At 37.2% G+C, this 16,470-nt stretch overlaps 2 protein-coding genes across 20 annotated transcripts in view; both read right to left on the bottom strand.

Annotated features, from left to right (window-relative positions):
* Positions 1-546: 546 nt before the first annotated feature.
* Positions 547-11,970, bottom strand: LOC113093073 (WD repeat, SAM and U-box domain-containing protein 1-like). The gene is made up of 13 exons (XM_026258918.1): positions 11,870-11,970; positions 11,151-11,573; positions 9,843-10,030; positions 8,262-8,351; positions 8,094-8,187; positions 7,674-7,707; positions 7,513-7,553; positions 7,337-7,443; positions 6,230-6,244; positions 5,883-5,912; positions 4,423-4,602; positions 1,123-1,257; positions 547-1,038 (listed from the first exon to the last, which is right to left on the bottom strand). Exons 2-13 carry the CDS (start codon positions 11,546-11,548, stop codon positions 887-889), a joined length of 1,464 nt encoding a protein of 487 aa, XP_026114703.1. The 5' UTR covers positions 11,549-11,573; positions 11,870-11,970; the 3' UTR covers positions 547-886.
* A 493-nt stretch (positions 11,971-12,463) lies between these two features.
* Positions 12,464-16,470, bottom strand: part of LOC113092959 (bromodomain adjacent to zinc finger domain protein 2B-like) — a 79,946-nt gene continuing 75,939 nt past the window's right edge. For all 19 annotated transcript variants that reach the window (XM_026258839.1, XM_026258790.1, XM_026258808.1 and 16 more), the window contains 5 exons: positions 16,254-16,389; positions 16,009-16,155; positions 14,927-15,216; positions 14,701-14,844; positions 12,464-13,902 (listed from right to left, as the gene is read on the bottom strand). In XM_026258839.1, coding sequence (XP_026114624.1) covers positions 13,746-13,902; positions 14,701-14,844; positions 14,927-15,216; positions 16,009-16,155; positions 16,254-16,389 — 874 coding nt within the window. In that variant the 3' untranslated portion in view covers positions 12,464-13,745. The remainder of the gene's footprint in view (positions 13,903-14,700; positions 14,845-14,926; positions 15,217-16,008; positions 16,156-16,253; positions 16,390-16,470) is intronic.

Raw genomic sequence — 16,470 nt, 5'->3', positions numbered from 1 at the left:
CGGCAGCAGCAACAATGATACAGCGAGAATCAAACTTCGGTGGTGTTGTGCAAATCTTCCCACACAATGATGTAGACATGGGGGCGTGTTTAAATTAGGTGTTTTAGGAGAATGGACGAGTCTTAACTTTTATAAAGAATATCTCTTTTGGCTTGAGACTTTAGTCTTTGCAACTTTAGAGATCTTATCTATGCACAAACAGCTTGTAACACTCCAAAGAGAAAAGAAAACTTGAAATCGCATCATATGACCCCTTTAAATCCAGTCACTTAACTGGCTACAATGAATGATTATCCACTAATAAACGTCTACCTGATTTTAAGCATGTAAACTACTTCATATGAGCAACATCATTATACACGCATAACCCCTTTAAATGATTAATAGCTCATCCTAAAAATCATTGCATAAAATAAGAGTAAATCGCTTGAGGAATTTCACCTATAGTCAGACCTGTGAGTCACGATGAGAGATGCAGGAGGAATCATAATTATGTGCTAGAAACTGTATAATCATGCTGGCAAACTGTCCGCTTTAGAGCATAAAGGGGATGATAAACATTTATTATGATGTTTAAGGCCACTCAACACTTTGCTGTACTATGCTGGAGATGCATTTAGTAGTTTTAGCCTGATTCTGGACCACCTGCTCTTCAGTCTTCCTGTGACATAATGATCGTCACTTTGTGGATGGAGGATCGCATGAAGCTCCCATCACATCTAATGGAAAACCTCTCTCACTTTCAGGATTAAGGCTGAACCTGAGCTCAAGTCAAGAGCTGAGACATCACTATAGTCTGTTAAAAGCTAAAGCGCTAAAATGTACAGCGTGCTAATGTGATCCAGTCCTAGAAAGACTTCTGTTCTGGGCTCATTATTATCTGAAATCACTGACAAGCGGTCCATCGTAAAATGGCCATTTTGAGCGTGCGGTTGGGTGTCAGAAGAGTGGTCTGCAGGGGTAGGTTGGTCATAGGGCTGGTGCGGTTCTTCGTGTTGATCCAGCTCTCAATAGCCTCCCGTTCATACGAGTAGCCGTCTGCAGGTAGAAGACGAGAAGAAAATGTTTCAACTCAAAACAAAATCCCCAGTCAAGCAGGTGAACAGACTCTCAGACACTCACCGGCGGCGATCACTGGGTCCTTCATGACCTCGCGTGTGATTGGACAGAGGTACTCGTCAGGAGTGCCATTAGAGACAGGAGCCATTTTTAACTCCTCAATCTTCTTCATGACTTTACTCCGCAGGCCCAGAGACTCTGAGAGAGCACAAGAACACTTCAGCACCACTCAATCACAGAAAAGTGGGACCCACAAGTACAGGTGTCAATACATCTGTACTAACAGCAGCAGTGGTCTGGCCTCCAGTTTCATTAGTGTGCCTATCTTTCTGTAAATGCTGTGCAGAAACTGGAACTAATGTACCATATTTTCCGGACTATAGGTCACACTTTTTTTCATAGTTTGGCTGGTCCTGCGACTTATAGTCAGGTGCGACTTATCAAAATTAATTTGACATGAACCGAGAGAAATGTACAATACCAAGAGAAATGAACCAATTGAAGACATTACTGTCTCCAGCCGCGAGAGGGCGCTCTAATGCAGCTCAGTGCTCCTGTAGTCTACACTGAAGACATAGAGCGCCCTCTCGCGGCTGTAAACGGTAATATTTTCTCTTGGTTCATGGTTCTAAATAAATGTGACTTATAGTCCAGTGCGCCTTCTATATGTTTTTTTTTTTCCCCATAATGACGTATTTTTGGACTGATGTGACTTATAGTCAGGTGCGATTTCTAATCCGAAAAATACAGTAGATATAACGTGCAGCACAAACAGCAATTCTTTAATATTACTGCAATCAGGCAAAGGCAAAAATAGATGAGCATGAGTTTAAAACAAAAACCAAATATGCAATTTCGATGAATTCCGAGTATACATCTTGCAAGTTTGGCCTTTGTTTTTAGGAAAAGAGGGTTTACATTTTGCAGATATGTTCTTTTGCAATACTAAGTTAAAAGAAAAATGTCTGAATTGTGACAGATACAGTTTCCTTCTTTAGATTTTATCCTGTGGCAGGAACAAGGTTTCTTGGGTAATAGCAAAATAAAGGTGAAGAGCAAGTGTCCTCTAAGGACTACGGTAACAGACAAGCACTGCGCTAATCAACCTGAATGGACATAACTGGTGAAAATGGACTATAACTATACAACTGGGACATTACACAATTCTGTCACATACAATATGAATCAAATCTGCGACACTTATTATAATACAGTCATGGCCAAAAATATCGCCTCCCTTGGTATATATTATCAAAGAAGGCTATGAAAACATCTCATTTCAGTTTGATTTAGAAGTACTTCTACATCACTAATTACCTGTAAACCAGTGAATGACCTATTTACAGTACTGGGTGCTCAGCTACATTTACTTTTGGGTGCATGCACAAGAACTTCTATAGGACTAAATATCAAACTCAAACTCGGAGAGTGGACTTTGCTTTCTCATTATTGCAGCCCACCACATGCCACTGCTTTATCTGCATCTGACTGCACTGAGAAAAGCAGACACAATGGCCTGATCTGGTCACAGTGGGCAGCAGAGAAATCAAATGAAGTGAAGTCTGTTCAAATGTCACGCTAAATGAAACGAGGCGATTCTACGGTCACGGTGCATTGGGCAGGGATTTCTTTCACTTAAGTTGTTTAGAAGTGCATATTTAGGACTGGATTTCTTATGTAAATAGCTGCTGGTTTTAGGGCTAAACGGATATAATCAGCTTTAATGCACACAAAGTTCTCTGGATGCAAGTGCTTTACATAACTCAACAAATCTGATGTTTACATTCTCCAGGATTACACATTATGTGTAGTTAGGTAATGTGAAAATCCATGTTACTTTTATATAACTCCTCATGATATGACACGACATCAGAAGAGGTTACATTTAGAGGTTAAGGTCATTCCTACACTATTATGAGGTGATTTCCACCAAGTCCAACACTAAATTTTGTGTGTGTGTGTGTGTATATATATATATATATATATATATATATATATATACACATATATATATATATATATTAGGGGTGTAACGATACGCGTATTCGTATTGAACCATTCGGTACGACGCTTTCGGTTCGGTACGCGGTACGCATTATGTATACCGAACGGTTCGTTGGAGTATTTAATTATATTTGAAAAAAAAAAAAAAAAAAAGAGAGAGAGAAATATAATGATATGCGTTCAACAAGGTAGCCCAATAACCCAAACAACGTAACAGGCAACGCCCCTGACACTCCCGAAGAAGAAAAAAACACCATCTTATATGTTTATGTTAGGCTACTCAGCAGGCGCTCGCTCACTCAGTACGCGCTGAAGGCTCGTTGCAAAATAGCCAATGCGTTTAACAGACCAGAAATAGAAGATCCTCCAATAACCAACAGGTCTGGTGTTTGGGTGCACTTTGGATTCCCTTTAAGCTATAATGGTGATGGCAAGAGAGTGGTGGATAAAAAAACAACGGTATGTCGCATCTGCAACATGACAGGGTAGACCAGCGGGAATACAAAAAAAAAAAAAAAACACCAGCGGGAATATCTGGGATATATGCGTCAGTACTATCTGGGAAAAGACGAAAAAAAAGGAGAAACATGCATGCAGCAAACTATCCCTGCAGCATTTAGACACTATAGCTTACAGGGAATCCAACCCAAACACCAGACCTGTTGGTTATTTTAGGATCTTATATTTCTGGTCTGTTAAATGCATTCGACATTTTGCAACGAGCCTTCAGCGCGTGCTGAGTGAGCGAGCGCCTTAGGGGCCGTTCACATATCGCTCCTAAAAACGCGTGGAAAACGCTAAGCGCGTCTTTCTCCTCCTTTCCAAAGCGCTTGGGCAGAAGCGCTCATGAGGCGTCTGTCTTTGCTAAGCAACAATGACGTGCTCTCTCCATGAGACGCGGAAATTTCAGCGAAGGATAAATGGATTTGCAGCTCTAAAAATCGCTTGCAGTAGCTCTGCTACAAAATTTATTTCAAAATTGCAATCCATATACAACTATGATCAGCTGATCCTTCATCTTGGCTGAGCTCTCAACGTTGTTACGGGAAAGGATGAAGCTGATTGGTTGGTTCTTGTCACATGACCCGCGGTGCGCTTGCGGCATTCTGAAAAGTTGAGATGTTTTTACATTTTGCTGTATCTAAAACGTATCGAACCGAACCGAACCGAACCGTGACATCAGTGTATCGTATCGAACCGAACCGTGAATTTTGTGAACCGTTACACCCCTAATATATATATATATATATATATATACATAAAGAGAGACAACCAATTTATCTGCAGAGTACATCCAGAGTCTACAGCATGTTATGAAAGATGAATACAGATCTGGAGTAATGTGTGCTGTAACTTTACCAATGTGCAGCTCAGAGCTGAGGGTTTCCTTGGTGAGAGAGAGCAGCTCCCCTCCATCGATGTTATTGGATTTAAACACGTCAATCACAGCCTCTAGTCCCTCCTCCCGTAACCATGCCAACACATCCTCCTCAGACCACTCGCTCACCATCAGTCTGGAGCGTCCACTCCACTTCCTGCCTGACAGACAGCAACAGGACATATGATACCTGGATATGGTCAATGACATGCACTTTTTTTTTGTCTCATCTATTAATTTAGTCAAAAATACATTAATAAAATGTAATCTGTAGCAATAGCCTTCGACATGTTGTATAATGCAGCTGCATCTCAGGCAAGCCAAAGTTTCTCTATTTGTCTCCCTGTTGTTTTCCGTCTCAGCTAGACTGTCCCATCTAACAGAGGCATAAAAGGCCCAAAAATAGAACTTAAAAAATGCAATTCATACATATAATGATGGAAAAACACCTATTCTGTGATGAACATGTTCTTAAGTTTTGAACTAAAATTATATTTTTAATTATTTGGGATGTTTGGGAGATAACTGTCCTGATGAGAAAATACAAAACCGAGAGGACCCCTGGTGATTGTGTGCAGTTTTATCTTAAATACCAGATAATGCTACCTTTTCATGTTTTGACACTCCTGATAAATCTTTGATTCATTTTTTGAGTAATTATATTAAAACATTTTCTTGCAAATTGGACTAAAGCTTTTCCACTTTTCTGTCTCTCTTTTTTATCATGAACAATCTAACATTTCTTGTGAAATGTATCAGCCAAATATGAATTAAGCTGAAGATGAAGAGTGAATTCTTGATGAGACTGCAGGTCAACACTTCTCACACTGCATCTAATGAATAAATCATGAGGTGGAATGTTCTACAGCATGTATCCGCGCAGGATGCAGTCAGATCATTTGCAGTACTTTGACTTCCTCGCGTGTGAGAGCTGTTATTTTGTTATTCATAATGCAGATCTCATCAGCCTTCCTCCACAGCAGTCCGAGTATGTAAAGCCCACTAGAGCTCGCTGTGTTTGGACTGAAGGCTGCAGCAGTGATCCATCACCCCAGAGAAACTTCTGAAGGCCGTGAGAAGAATACATCTCATTCTTCTGCTTCTTTGTGTATTCGGTTGGAGGCTACACCTCTCTTTGAATAACGGTGAGTAAATACTGAACATGGTCAGCAGTATTACATACAGATAACAAGAGCTCATAGTTTACTTAACAAAAGGCCCGCAGAAGTTTCATTTATTCATTTAGCAGACACTTTTATTTAAAGCTACTATTCAAGGTATGTATTTTTTATCAGTACATGCGTTCCCTGTGGATCAAATCCATGACCTTGGTGGTGTTGTGCAATTCTTTACCCACTTGAGCTTGCAGGTGTAAAAATAATTCATAAATAACATTTGTTTTTAATGTACCAATGTACTGTATGGTCTGGATTTCTCTCACCTCCACTGCTTGAAACCGAAGCAGCTTCATCTGAAAAGAGAAAGACGGGAACAAGCATAACTGAACGTGAATTCAGGGACAGTTTTCAGGTTGCAAGCAGACATCATCGTTAGGTTATGGTTTGTTTCTAATATATTATATGATTTGTATGTCTTGAGCTCTGTAACAGCAGTAAACAGGAGCTTTAGCAGAGTCACAGAACAATGCAAACACTGCTCAGTTTGTATTTTCGTTGTCAAGTGTTTGTTTGTTGAGGGTTTATTTTGTGTACCCCGGGCGCCAGGTTTTGCATACTGTTTGTTAGTTACAGCCAAAACAAATGATAAAAATGTGTAATACACACTCACCAGGAAGAGATTTGCCTTCGGTTTCAGGAGTCAAACAGGAGAAAATGACAAAAGAAGAAATGCAAACAATCATTTTGTTGAACAAACAATCATTATTATCCTTCTTAGAACCAATAAAACAGAAAAATGATTTTCCAAAGCAAAAAGGAATTTTCACTTCCTGAATGTGTGTGAGTGTGTGTGAGTCATTCCTTCTCTGCAGTACCCCCATCATACATGATTTATTAATTAATTAATTCATTTATTAATTAATAATTTTTAATCATTAAATGGACAGTCCACCCCAAAATAAAGCTTCTCATCATTTACTAACAGGAACATAACAACATAAAAGAAGATATTTAGAAGAATGTTGGTTTCTAAATAGCTTCAGTTCCCATTGATATATTGTTTTTATTTTTATTTTTTTATTTTTTGAGAACAATAAATAAATGCATACAGGTTTGGAACAAAGTGAGGATGAGTATATAATGACAGAATTTCGATTTTAGGGTGAACTATCCCTTTAAACATTGGCAATAATTAGTTTTAATTAAAATCATCAACTGCAATAAACTGAGCATGGGATTAATTTGAAAATATTTTACTATTTAGTTTTGAGTAGATGTTGCCGTTTTTGCCACATCCCTTTTAACATAATACACTAGCAATTTATTAAGAAATATTCTGGGTTTTTCTTTATTTTATTCTATATTCAAAAAGACTTATTTTAATAGGCAATGATTTTATAAGTTTCCTCTTTGTCCAAAATTGTCCCTTTAACAATCATGTCCTTAATGACATCACCCTCCAGGAAGTGACTTCATTTTGAAGAAAGCATTGGCAACATTCCATTCTGTTTCATATAATTATAGAAATCTATCTAAACAGTTTTGTAAACTGTGATAGTTCAGCTGACACCCTTATGTGCTTGAGCTTGACCAGAGTATAGTTTTCAAAAAAAAAAAAAAATGGAAAAAATAAATGAATTGCCCTTTTATAAAAAAAAAAAAATAATTAAAAAAAAGTTTTGAAAGAGTTACAGAGTTTAAGAGGTATCATATAGCAGGAATGACACACATTCAGTGTAAAGCAGTTTGCATAGGTTTTCAGAGCTCAGGAACCCACCCTGAGCTCCGCTGCCGTCCTCTACCCTCCAGATATTGACAGTTTTGTCCATGGAGCCGGTGGCGATTAGAGGGGCCGTGGGGGAGAAGGCACAGGCCGTCACATACCTGCCCAACAGGAAGAGACCAATCAACAGGGTTCAGTGCCTTCCTCAGAAATCATGATTTGCAGCTCACCTGTCATGCTGGTTAAGTGTGTGGAGTAAGACACCTTCATTCTGCAAAGAACAACTAGTTATTATAAATGCAAACATTATGCTAATGACATCTAAAGTGTCAATCATCTATTATTTTTATTGGATAGACAGAAATATTTGTTGAATATGAATGAGACTCACAGCTTGATACACAGTCACGGTCTTATCCACCGATCTGTGGGATAAGAGAGAGTGACATTTAAAAGACATGAGTCAGACGAGCCTCTTAGGCCTTTAAGAATCAGTTTCAGCAGATTATTAGCCAACAGACTTCAGAACCAGCTCTCATCCATCATGACGTTTTCAGTTCACACTGCTGATGTCTGTGAATACACAGCGCCACTCAGTGGATAATAGTGGAACTGCAGCATTCCTTTTTTATTCAAAGCAGCTTGTACATTTATTTATTTATTTATTTTTTATTCATTACCTGGGAATCAAACCTATGATCTTTGAATTAATTAAGGTCTGATCAGTTTAACTTAACTTTGTAATTTTCAATGTTGATAAAATACTTTTTGAATGAAAGGATTTATTCAGGTATGTGTGTGCATTACTGACCCTGACACCAACATCTGTCCATCAGCAGAGAAAGCACAGGACAGAACTGGAGCAGACTGACCCGTCAGAGTGTGTGCGAGCTGCATCTTAATGCCTGTGGATCAACAAACATCATTAATCACAAACACACACAGAGGACACAGGTGTGGAGGTATCAGATGGAGCCACCTGCAGGAGACAAAAGAGAGACGATCCATATCTTCACAAGACTGTCCTGTCCACACGAGGCCAGCCAAAACTGAAAGCAGCCATCTGTGCCTGAGAAAGAGAGACAAAGAGAGTTTATTTTGTTCATTTATCAAGCGATTCATCCTAAAAAGCTATTCTGAAACTTTTTTGCAGGTTATAAAAGCTACAAGATCATATTTTGAAGTAGTCAAGCCACACTTCTGAAGTAGCTGCACCATTCAAAAGTTTGCTGTTAGTGAGGTTTTCTTGATTGATTGATGTTTTAAAATGACACTTCTTATGCCAAGCAAGGCTTTATTTATTAGATAAAAAATACTGTAAAAACTGTAATATTGTGAAATACTACTTCACTTTTAAATAACTGTTTTCTTTGTTTCTTTATATTTTAAACTATAATTTATTCACGTGATGGCAAAATAAAATTTTCAGCCAAACGTAATGGCCATTTATTTTATAATTTATATTATAAAATGTATTTACTGTCACTTTTGGTCAATTCAATGTGTCCTTGTTAATTAAAATTATTAATTAAGAATAACTTTTTTGATAGTGTACATTTAACCATTTGTAACTAAGTATAACCATTAGATTATATTTATTTTTACTTTATCTAAATTAAATGTATCTCAATTAGGGTGACAGCATTAAACCAAATATAAATTTACAATTTATAATAAATTAAACTAAAAACATGATAATTAATATTGTTCAGTCAAAAACAAATGATGAACAGCAGCATCTGAATATTTTGCTAAAATACATACATTTGTTTTCACAGTTCACTAATCAAAAATGTCTTTATCTAAAATGTATCTGACTTTACATGACTTTACATTTAGGAGAGTGTGTCTAAATAATACTTAAAGGGTTAGTTCACCCAAATAGCAAAATTATGTCATTAATAACTCACCCTCATGTTGTTCCAAACCCGTAAGACCTCCGTTCATCTTCGGAACACAGTTTAAGATATTTTAGATTTAGTCCGAGAGTTCTCAGTCCCTCCATTAAAACTGCGTGTAAGGCATACAGTATTAATGCGTATTGGAGACGCGATCCGTTTAAAATGATTCAGCTCGATTTGGTGAACTGGTTCAAAAAGATCTGGTTACATCGAGTGATTCGTTCACGAACCGGATATCACAAACTGCTTTGTTTTGAACTCTCTCTCACAACAGACACGGAAGAGAAGACAATGCTGAATAAAGTTGTAGTTTTTGCTATTTTTGGACCAAAATGTGTTTTCGATGCTTCAAAAATTCTAACTGACCCTCTGATGTCACATGGACTACTTTGATGATGTTTTTCTTACCTTTCTGGACATGGACAGTATACCGTACACACAGTTTCAGTGGAGGAACTGAGAGCTCTCGGACTAAATCTAAAATATCTAAAACTGTGTTCAGAAGATGAATAGAGGTCTTACGGGTTTGGAACAACATGAGAGTAAGTTATTAATGACATCATTTTGCTATTTTGGTGAACTAACCCTTTAAGCTTACTCCGAAACAGCGAGGTAGTGTTTTGTAATTTGTTAAAATAACTGAAATCCAGGAATCGTACCCTTCATTATCTGGGGAGCAAACTGACAGCAGGAGACCCCCAGGTCATGGGCGTTCTTCTCCGCATGGAGATGGTTCATATTCAGGTCCCACAGCCGCAGGTCACCATATGTGGAGCCAGTGATGAAGAACTGACCGCAGGGAGTGAAAGAGCAGGCCACTATACTGGTGTCAGTCACTGTGCCCGTCCTAAACGACAACATACACAAGTGTCAATCAAACAGTTTGATCTGCTGCAGTGCAAAATAAATCTGACTTAAATCTAAAACTATCATACAAAAAGAATGTATGATATTATTGTGTATTAAAGAATTCATTGTGTATTAAACAACAGTTTCAACAACATTCAAACCTGGCCCAAACCTGAAAAAAAAAGAAAGAAAGAAAGAAAGAAAGAAAGAAAGAAAGAAAGATATTGATGAAACACAATAATTATTAACATGGTAATTACCAATTAATTTGAATTAAATTCCACTCTGATTGTATTTTTAGAGTATTTTCCCCTTCATTTATGTATTTTCTGTATTTATTCTTTTTTGTATTTATTTAGATTTATTTAAGTTTTTATTTATTTCATTTATACACACATGCATTTATTTCCATATTTAAATACTGATTTGACTACACTGATATCATTGGGTGGAAAAAGTACTGAACTGAGCTGGATGATGACACTGATGATCAAGTGTTGGGCAAGCTGCATTATACATGTTATATGTTATACATTATATGTTATTAGTTACTGTAATTGAAAGTAGTTATTTATATTACAATATTATTGTCTCTGAATTGTAATGTTACACTACTTTTGCGTTACTTTTAGTTACTTTCACTTTTGGAATGCATTACTCCCCAACACTAATGAATCTGATTATGTTGTCTTCTGTAGAATTGCTGGATAGCTGAATCAAATTTGTTTATTGATTAATTTTGCAACATTAATATTGTTACTGAACTGAACTAAATCAACAATTAACTGACTTGAGCTGAATAATGATTATTTTGTTGTTGTTGCTTTCTTGTAATTCAGCTGCTGAATTGAACTGGATTCAAAATTCATGAAGTTGACACTGAAATGCTTTGAGCTGAATGACACTATTGTTTTATTTTAAAGAGCTGCTTAAGAGCAGAACTTGAATTTGAGTTCGGATCATTGATTTTCCCGGTCTAATTATTATGAAGCTGTTTTGAAGCAGTGTATATTGTTAATAGCACTTAATATGCCTAACTGACCTATCATTTATTTACTGCAAGAGTTTTATTTATTCATCTCATTAAACAGTAGATCAGTGATGGAAAGCTGATGTACCTGCGCAGGGTCCTGGAGGTAAAGTCCCACAGTGCGATGGTCCCATCAGAGCCTCCAGACACCAACAAAGATGAGTCTGGAGAGAAGGCGCACACCCTCACCGGACTCCGGCCCGGATGCTCTAGGACAGCCTCGGTCTCTCCGGTGTCCATGGACCACACCACGGTGGTGGCATCGGTGGAGCAGGAGGCCAGATACCTGCCGCAGGCGCTGAAGCAGCAGCAGTGCACCCCGTAACTGTGTCCGGACAGCGGGGAGAAGGACAGCTCGCTGAAGTCTCGTGCGGAGTAAACACAGATGCTCTTATCAGCGGAGCAGGTGGCCAGCAGAGAGCCCGAGAACGCGCAGCAGTTCACATCATCTCGATGACTTTGTAAGGTGCAGATCAGAGACACCATGTCTGTATTTAAGTCTGACTGGTCCCTTTAAATTCACAGGAATAGGAAGTGTCTTACATAACGGACAAAACAACATAATTCACGTTTAGTCTAACGCTAAAACCTGGAGTTTGAGTTTGACACATTATTCAAAACAGACAAATCACCTGATATTACAAATGTGCTTCGCAAGTTGTTTAAACTGACGAAAAACGTGTTGCAATACCTTTGGTCACTCCTAGACAGCATTACGAAATTATCCAGTATCATGTTTAAAAAATCTAGTATTACATTTCAATATATTTTTATCAAATGTAAGCAGTGTTCGAAGACGTGACCTACCTTTCGCGAACACTTCCTGGTTCTGTCAGGTGACTTCCAGATTGTCCACGTGGTTTTTGTTTACTAAGCTGTATTTGTTTTGTCACTTTATTAGACTGCCATAAATGTGTTTGCGCTTATACATTACATGCAACCATATTCATTTTTATATACAAATTAACATTTTAATTTAATCATTATGAATCCAATCACATTTCTTAAGATGTTTCCCAGATTTGACGTCATCCTTGCTGAGATTTTGCTTACTGTTTAAACTCGTTTATAACAATAAGAATACGTTTTTTAAGGCTTATGATGATACTTTCCTAGTACAAATACAAAAAGGAAAAAATCTAAGAAAATAATATTTATAGGAATATTCATCTTAACTATTTAAGTCCTAATGTGTTGGAAAATGGCAATTTGTTTTCAACCTTTTTGTAAAATTCTGCCTATATTTGGGTTAAACACTTGAATAAAAATGGTGAATAAAGGCATTAATTTAGTAAAATAATAATTTAAAATGCATTTTTCACTAATAACATGACCCATGAAATTAAAGAAAATGACAGCACTGCACATGGGAAAAGGAATAAAATAACACATTAGACACTGTCTGGATTTAAAAACATCCTTTTAATAAGTCTGTGCCAAACATCCACACATTCGCACAAACACACGCTCGCACTCTCACATACACACACACACACACACTAGTGAAAAATAATGTTCCTACAAAAACAACGCTACCATTTGTTTCCCACAATATCTTTAAATAAAATAACTTCAAGTACTCTGACGCAGGTACAAAAAAACTCTGTTCTAGCTGCCTCCAGTGGGCCACGACGCACGCGGGTGCTTACAGAACGCCTGCTGTCCATCTCTGAGCGCCTCTGGGGCCAGCGATACTGAAGAATACTCCGACAGCTTTCATATGGATTCAGACGTGAGTTTCGTACAGTATGCCTTTGAGTGGAGGCCTTGATGTGTTGTATACATGAGAACTATAATATTACAAAAAAGGGAAAAAATAAAACAGAACCAAAATAAAAAAAAAACTAATTATTTTCCCTATACCCTGTTCTGAAGGGCAGGCACTACTAAGATTAAGGAGACCACAGTGTTTTGTAGAGGATATGTATATACTGTACAAACAATAAATGTATATTATTAATCACTTTAAGACTAAAATTAATTGCTACAAACGTTCTAAGGCATAAACAATATCCAATGTCTGAAACAATATGTACACATCATTCCAAACAAGACTCAGTATATTGACATTAATAGACAGTATGTACACATGGGTGCCTCCTGCTTGTCTGCATGTGTGTGTGTGTGTGTGTGTGTGTGTGTACAGTGATGCCGTTAGTTCACGTTCAGAGGGTTGAATACTCTGATGCCACATGGCACAGAACAGTGTAAACAGATTTTTTTTTTCTTGGCTTTGTTTCATATTTGGAGAGGAAAAACACAAACAAATAAACATTCCATTAGATTTAAAGCAGTTTTGCTGTTTCTTCCTTTTCATAGAAAATGAAGAGTGGACCTTTCTTTTATTTAGTCATAAATAATCATTTAAAAAAAATTAAATACATTCACTATAATATTAACGATAAAGTAAAAATACAAAACCAAAATAAAAAGATATTTACAAGTAGTGGAAAGGGATTTTTCTCCTTAGTACAGCTCTGATGGTTGAGATTTCAGTGCGATTTCTCTTTTCTAGAAGGAAATGGTATTGCACAAAGACACCCGCTGTCTTGTGTCTCTTTGGGTGTTGATGTGGGATTGGTTGGTCCTGAAGGCTCTGTGTCGAAGAGAGAGCTGTGACTCCTCTGCTTTTGAGCCCCGGTCGCAGCATTGAAATGATAGCCCGTGGTGGTCCGAGACCACTTCAGTTAGTCTGCTTCAGCAGCTCAGTCCACCGCTTCTCAAAGAACTTCCTCATGTTGTGCCCGGCCCGGCCGATGTCAGAGTTGTCCTCGTTGAACTTCTCGCAGTTGTCGAACACCAGGTTGACATCGATGATAAACGTTTCTAAATTCTGATACCTAATGAACAGAAAGAAAAAAAAGAAAAAAAATCAGTTACTACATCTGCATGTTATTATTTAAGAAACATAAAACACAAGTATATGCTACACATAATGGAAGACGGTGCTAAATATATTTTATTTGTATTGTTAAGAGGAAAAACGTTTATTTAGAGAATTGCAAGTTTATGAATGGGATTTTTATATTTTATAAATAAATTATATTTATTGTGATTTTATTGACATGGATGTTATGTTCATTTATAAAGTTTATATTTTTGTGTAACATTTATTTATTTGCTTTATTATTTTTTATTAATATCTCAGTCATTTATTTTGGTGTAAAGGCCTTAATATATATATTATTTTAATTTAGGCATTAAAAAATGTTATTATTATTATTTTTTTACATTTAACAAGTATTTTATTTGAGGATACATGGAGATAATTCTTATTTGCTGTTATTTTCGTGATGTGGACATACATTCAATTGTATAGTGTATATTTTTATGTATTTATTTATTGTGTGTATATTTGTTCATACATTCATAGTTATGCTTATCAATATTTATTTTGTTCCAGAGCATTTATAAAAATCTTTATAAAAAATAAATCTTTATTTTTTAATAATCAGAATAAAATGCTTTTAACTATACATATGTTTTATACACTTTAGCATTTATTTTAATATTAATGAAAAATACATATATTATTCAAATTGAATAATTATTCATATATTATTCATCTTCCAGTATTTCATGCCACCTTCTCAGCTTTTACGTTTTCACATTTTTCGAAACGTGTGAGAGACACTTACTGGCTGCTGACGAGTTTCTCACGGATAGTGGAGAAGTCCATGGGTTTTTTAATGACTTTGCGGTACCCTGGGACAGATTTGAGGTTAACCGGTGTGAGGAAGGGCCAGGCGTCCTGATGACGCTCCAGTTCAGCCAACAGAATCCTGACAAATACAAACACACATGAGAGCTGCATTAAAACAAACGCTGAAATACACACACAGAGTAACAGAATGCGGGTGATACCTGCAGAGGCCCAAGTCCCGGTTGTTGTCTCTTGCTGTTTTGGCTCTTTTTACACAAGCAGGGCTGTCTGGTTTGGGTGCTGGGGGGGTGGAGGTGTTCTTCTTGGCCTGGGTGGAGCTGGTGCCTGCTTTCTTTGGGGTGCTGTTGTTGCTGCTGGTGGCGGTTTCTTCTTCTTCACACGTCTCAGTCTGCTTCTTGCTTTTCTTTGCTGCTTCCGTTGCTTTTTTTCCTCCAGTGGCTGGTGGTGTACGATTCGGAGTCTTCTTAGATTTAGGTGACTGACCGCTTGCCTGAAAGAGTGTTCAGGACTAGTTCAGATTTACAGGTTCATAATGTAACATGAACACAGTTCAAATAAAGAGTACATAATTATAACTCATAGGCATCATTATTATTATTATTATTAATGCAAAAAATACAAATCCTTTTAATAGACCATTGTTTTAATACAGTTAACCCCCCCCAAAAAAGAAAATAATAATTATTATTATTATATGTGTTCCTGTAGCTCAAGTGGTAGAACACTATTTTAGCAAGCGCAAGGTTGGGGGTTCGAATCCCAAGGGACAGATGTTAGGAGAAAATTGTTAGCTTGAATGCAATGTAAGTCGGTTTGGATAAAAGCGTCTGCTAAATGCATACATTTAATTTAATATTAAATAAATGCTATTCTTTTGAACTTTCTATTCATTAAGAACACTGAAAAAATGTAACACAAGTTTCCAAAAAAACTGTATATTATAAGCAGCTCCACTGTATTCAACATTGATAATAAGAAATACTTCTCGGGTACCAAATCAGCATTTTAGAATAATTTCTGAAGGATCATGTGGCGCTAAAGTCTAGAGTAATGATGCTGAAAATTCAGCTTTGCATCACAGAAATCAATAAAATGCTAAGGTATTAAAATAGAAAAGTGTTTAAAAATATTTAACAATAATCACTGTTTGTACTATATTTTTATTCAAATAAATATATATATATAACATGCACACATACAGACATAAGCTCATCATCTCAGAGACATGCCCCTCAGCAAATAAGGACTTGTACTCATGGTGATGTGAACTGGAGGCAGTTACCTTGGAGATGCAAGCAGGGCAGTACCAGTCTCCCTCTGGGATGTTTGTTATCTTGGGTTTGTGGCAATAGGTGTGACACCCCTTATCACAGCCGTCACACAGCAAAAGCAGGTCTTCATTATCACCCTTTCGGCACATCTGACAGTACTGCACTCACAAACAGGCATACAAGTATGACAACTGCAACATATGTTGTAGATGCATAAAAACAGTGAACCCTTTGGCTTGTGCAAGACATGACTTACCACTTTCATGATGGACCTCTCCCAGGCGATGGATTTCTGGAGCTGCTGTAGACACATGGCCAGCTGAGAGGAGCTGCGTACCTCACTCAGCGCCTTTCGCCACAGCTTCATCCCCGGAGCAATCTCTTCCTCTCCCCTGCGACACACAAAAACACAACACACTCATCAGAGAGCGGGTTTATTTCAAGCCTGTAATTTGTCTATAGTAAAATTGATT

Source organism: Carassius auratus, chromosome 6, assembly GCF_003368295.1.
Source record: "Carassius auratus strain Wakin chromosome 6, ASM336829v1, whole genome shotgun sequence".
NCBI classification, from domain to species: domain Eukaryota; kingdom Metazoa; phylum Chordata; class Actinopteri; order Cypriniformes; family Cyprinidae; genus Carassius; species Carassius auratus.
This window is presented reverse-complemented; position numbering and strand designations above follow the sequence as displayed.

Bases quoted from the DNA above. Each gene is read 5' to 3' on its own strand.
- LOC113093073 (XM_026258918.1), bottom strand. From the start codon at position 11,548: ATGGTGTCTCTGATCTGCACCTTACAAAGTCATCGAGATGATGTGAAC. The intron at 8,188-8,261 runs GTGGCTCCATCT...GTTGATCCACAG, and splicing joins CTCTCTTTTGTCTCCTGCAG to GCATTAAGATGCAGCTCGCA. The intron at 7,444-7,512 runs GTGAGCTGCAAA...CCTGTTGGGCAG, and splicing joins ACACTTAACCAGCATGACAG to GTATGTGACGGCCTGTGCCT.